Below are 5251 nucleotides of genomic sequence, written 5' to 3'. Positions count from 1 at the left end.
GATCAAAGTAAAGCAAGTTAAACCTATAGGCCAACCACGATCAAAGTAAAGCAAGTTAAACCGAATGTGACATTTTCTTTCTTCTTTTTATCATGGAACTTAATCCAGAGTGAGAATTTAATTCACACACCCCTTGAGCTGTCTGGTTACATTTAATTTAATCATTAAACCTGTTTAACCCATTCTAAAGTGCCCGCCTATCAATCTAATTACCATTTGATGTTTTTATCAAAACACACTGATGCTCTGCATGTTGCATTGGCAGCTGAATAGTATTCATTGTTGTTGTCATATTTTAATTATCCTATTTCTAAATTGTTACACTTTATTACATTTTAAATAGAACACGTTGAGAACCAAATGTAAGTGACAAGACCATCAGGTTAGGAAATCTCCAGGCATTTACTTTTAGCATTGAGGCATTGACATTGTAATTTAGTAGTTCATCTGTGAATTACAAAACTTGCCTGTCCAGACATGCCATGAACCCTTAAGATTGAGCAATAGTTCTCAAAATCAATTGAAAAGCATTAAAAAGGTGTGTTTGATTTATTGTTGAATTTAAAGCAGAGGCAGCTTGGTGCACCAAACACATGTTTTTTAATTTTTTAATTAAAAAAAAAAACGTTTACATTGAATGTAACACTTTTTTCTATGAGCTAATTGTCTAGTGTCTCACAAGCTTGTCTAGTTGCATTATTTTACATGTGGGGGTTTTCTGCACTATTTTGAAAATTAAAGGTTATTCAGCATCAATGATCGTGACTGAAAGTGATGAAAATTCTTTACAATAACGTTTTCAAGAATATTTCAAAATAGATCACTTTTTAGGGAGACAATTGAAGTTTATATTTTCCCATTCCATTTTCAAATGCTATGAATAAAGCCAGACGTGCTTCATGATTCATCGCAACTGGATAAAGGCTGGTGTGTGCTGCTCTAGAGAGAGGTGAGAGGAGGGGGTGCAGGGCTAAGTGTTTCATGGGGGAGGGGGATTCGTCCTGGGAGGGAGGGAACTAGGGGTGTGGAGCACCGAGTTTAAAAAGCCAGGCAGCGTTGCACCACTCACTCATACTGCCTGTGCTCTCCTCCAGTGACTGATGGGGACCATTCCTTAAATGTGACTTTTTCTCTCATTTTCAGTGTTGACATTTGCTTTGTTTGAATTTTACTGAACCAGCTCTGGACTGCACAGAAAGGATTTTAAAAGTTTGAAATCATTTTCCATTTCATACTCATGACTTGGAACATGGATCCCACTGTGGAGTATAGAGATACCTATGATTATGATTATGGTGACAACGAAACTATGTGTGACTACTCTGAGTGGGAGCCATCCTACTCCCTCATCCCTGTCCTCTACATGCTCATCTTCATCCTGGGCCTGTCTGGGAATGGAGTGGTCATCTTCACCGTGTGGAGGTCCAAGTCCAAGCGCCGAGCAGCAGATGTTTACATAGGCAACCTGGCCCTGGCTGACCTCACCTTTGTGATCACTCTGCCCCTCTGGGCCGTGTACACAGCACTGGGCTACCACTGGCCCTTTGGTGTGGCCCTGTGTAAGATCAGCAGCTACGTGGTGCTGGTCAACATGTACGCCAGTGTCTTCTGCCTTACCTGCCTGAGCTTTGACCGTTACCTGGCTATCGTCCACTCTCTGTCCAGCAGCCGGCTGCGGTCGCGGGGCACAATGCTGGCCTCCCTGGGGGCCATCTGGCTCCTCTCAGGCCTGCTGGCTGTGCCCACTTTGCTGTTCCGCACCACCGTGGACGACATCAACAGCAACCGCACCACCTGTGCCATGGACTTCAGCCTGGTCACCCAAAACGAGAGGCATGAGTCCCTGTGGATCGCAGGACTCAGCCTGTCGTCCTCTGCCCTGGGCTTCCTCCTACCGTTCCTGGCCATGACCATCTTCTACTGCTTCATCGGCTGCACTGTCACGCGTCACTTTAACAACCTGCGCAAGGAGGACCAGAAGAAGCGTCGTCTGCTGAAGATCATCACCACCCTGGTGGTTGTATTTGCCATCTGCTGGACCCCATTCCACTTGCTGAAGAGCATGGACGCCCTCTCCTACCTGAACCTGTCTCCCAGCTCCTGTGGGTTTGAGCGCTTCCTCCTGGTGGCCCATCCTTATGCTACCTGCCTGGCTTACGTTAACAGCTGCCTCAACCCCTTCCTGTACGCCTTCTTCGACCTGCGCTTCCGATCCCAGTGCCTGTGCCTGCTCAACCTGAAGAAGGCCATGCATGGACAGATGAGCTCCATGTCCTCCACGCTCAGCGCCCAAACACAGAAGTCAGAGATACAGTCTCTGGCCACCAAAGTGTAAAAAGAGGGGAGGGATAGGTGGAGTGGGACTGCTGGCTGGTTCCCTGCTGCCACCACAGGAACACTGACTGGTAAACACACAGTTTTTTGGTGTCCGTTACTCAAATGCTTTTAAGGCGTAACAGACAATGAACAATGACTTTGTTTTCCGAAACATGGGTTTGCATATACAGTATGTTTTCATTCTTGTGTATATGTACATTTCTCACCCATTTCAACCCAACGGGTGCTTCAGTGGGTAGGGGAGAAGCTCAGGGAGTCCTCAGCCCTTCAAAGGTTCCCTCTAACCCCTGGACTGGACTCTGGATCTGGGAAGAGTTGGCTGAGCTCCATATAGCTGCGTTTTCCCCCCACAACGTCTCAGAAAGGTAAATATACTTTTCAGACGGGCTCTATTTTTCCTCTTCTCCCTTTCAACTGTTATTCTTTACTGTATAAGGGACCAGAACCCTGAACAAAAAGACAGATGGTCATTGAGGTTTTTTTTCTGTTGTTGTTATGTATATCACATGCAAACCTGTTTACACTGGGTAAATCACAAATGTACAGTATTTTCATACTTTTGCTGTTTCAGATGTGTTGATATTTTGTTTTATTACAAGCACTTGTTAAATGAATGAAATGTAAAAGAGGGGAAATGTGTTTGCAAAGAGACCATATCTTCTTCAGGTTGTTGTTTGTGAAGGTAGGAGACTGGGCAGAGGAGGGGGGGGGGGTGTAAGAGGAGGAAAGGTGTTGCAGCTTAATTACAGAGTTTGAGGAGGAGACAGGGGCAGACAGGCAGATGGCAGCTGACAAATGTTGTCAGGGAAGTGGGTGGGGGCTTTACAGTGCCCTCTGGTGCCGGGGAGGAAAGGGGACTTCATGAATTTTTTATTGTATTGCATATATGTTTTTGACATCTGTGTAACTAACTACTGTATTAAAGAAATATGATCTATGAAATGGATCTCCTTGTTGATCTTTATGTGGAATTTTATCTCAAGGAATAGGGGTATGTGTATTCTCTTTAACTTTGATCCTGTTTGAAGTAACACACAAAGTTCAGTCTTTGAGGAAATTCATGATTAATTGTTATGGTGTGTTAATGCTTCATTCATTCTGCACATGTGAACTTTCACATTAGTTTCATCAGAGAGTATAGGATTTCAACATCATCCTGTTTTTTCAGTGATAAGGATGCCCAAAGGGCTGCAGCTCTGCCATGAATGTCTTCCTCTTGGTTTACAGCACTGCACCAAACACTAGACCCTATTCAATCAAAACCAATATACAGATCTGAAAGAAAAGGAAAAAACCTTTCTCCTGCTAATGTATATTCCATGCAGAGGTTTGAAAAAAAGTGTAGTACTTAATGGTGTCTAGAGATTATTACATCAAATATTTTGTTTGTCACTTGCTTCGTAAACAACAGGTGTAGACTAACAGTGAAATGCTTAATTACTTGTCCTTTTCCAACAATGCAGAGAAAAAAACATTTTTTTTATCATATATATATATAAAGTACCAGTCAAAAGTTTGGACACACCTACTCATTCAAGGGTTTTTCTTTATTTTTACTATTTTCTACATTGTAGAATAAGGCCTGATTTGCGCAGTCCCCTCTGAACAGTTGATTTCGAGATGCGTCTGCTACTTGAACTCTATAAAGCATTTATTTGGGCTGCAATCTGAGGTAAAGTTAACTCTAAATAATTTATCCTTTGCAGCAGCAGAGGTAACTCTGGGCTCCCGAGTGGCATAGCGGTCTAAGGCACTCAGTGCTAGGGGTGTCACTACAGACCCTGGTTCAATTCCAGGCTATATCACAACAGGCTGTGATTGGGAGTCCCGTAGGGCGGTGAATAATTGGCCAGTGTCGTCCGGTTTCGGGTTTGGCTGGGGTAGGCCGTCATTGTAAATAACAATTTATTCTTAACTGGCTTGCCTAGTTAAATAAAGGTTCAAATAAAAAATCAAATTCCTGTGGCGGTCCTCATGAGAGCCAGTTTCATCATAGCGCTTGATGGTTTTTGCGACTGCACTTGAAGAAACTTTAGAAGTTCTTGAAATTTTCTGGATTGACTGACCTTCATGTCTTAAAGCAATGATAGACTGTCGTTTCTCTTTGCTTATTTGAGCTGTTCTTGCTACAATATATTTTACCAATAGGGATATCTTCTGTATACCACCCCTACCTTTTCACAACACAACTGATGGCTCAAACGCATTAAGAAGAAAAGACTTTGCATTCCAGGTGACTACCTCATGAAGCTGGTTGAGAGAATGCCAAGATCATGCAAAGCTGTCATCAAGGCAAAGGGTGACTACTTTGAGGAATCTCAAATATAAAATATTATTGATTTGTTTAATGTGTTATTTCATAGTTTTGACAACTTCACTATTATTCTACAATGTAGAAAAGTAAAAAATAAATAAAGAACAACCCTGGAATGAGTAGATGTGTCCAAACATTTGACTGGTACTGTATATATAGTGACATGAGGAATAAATACACAGTGAATAACGAATAACAAAAAAATACAGGGACCACATGTATCATGCCATACAAATAGAAACAAATATTGTCACATCGTGAATCACTGTCTACCCCATAGCACCAGTAGGGGAACCTCTAGTTCCAGTTCTACTGGACTGGGCTGTATTCACTAAGCAGTTTGCAAGCCAAGCCCCCACATGTTGGCTGAATAATGGGGTAATTACCAATGAGTGACTCCTCTAAGGGGCCCTTTGATTTGACAGTAATGAGCTCTGTTGGACATAATCACTGAGTTTAGATTGGATGGAAGAGGGGGTCTAGGTTCCTAATCCTGGCAGAAGTTGGGCTGCAGGACAAGTCAATGTTTGTCCCTGTTGACAAGAGATTGCAGTTAGAAGCACTGAGTGGGGAGGAGGTGGGGGGAGGAGTGGGGTGTCT

The 5251-nt window shown here is 42.9% G+C and overlaps 1 protein-coding gene across 1 annotated transcript; it reads left to right on the top strand.

The window, feature by feature from the left end:
* Positions 1–1059: 1059 nt before the first annotated feature.
* LOC118393108 (apelin receptor A-like) lies at positions 1060–4776 on the top strand. The gene has a single exon (XM_035785431.2). The coding sequence runs from the start codon at positions 1238–1240 to the stop codon at positions 2333–2335; it is 1098 nt and encodes a 365-aa protein (XP_035641324.1). The 5' UTR covers positions 1060–1237; the 3' UTR covers positions 2336–4776.
* Positions 4777–5251: the final 475 nt, after the last annotated feature.

Source organism: Oncorhynchus keta, chromosome 14 (genome assembly GCF_023373465.1).
Source record: "Oncorhynchus keta strain PuntledgeMale-10-30-2019 chromosome 14, Oket_V2, whole genome shotgun sequence".
Classification (NCBI taxonomy): Eukaryota; Metazoa; Chordata; class Actinopteri; order Salmoniformes; family Salmonidae; genus Oncorhynchus; species Oncorhynchus keta.
This window is presented reverse-complemented; position numbering and strand designations above follow the sequence as displayed.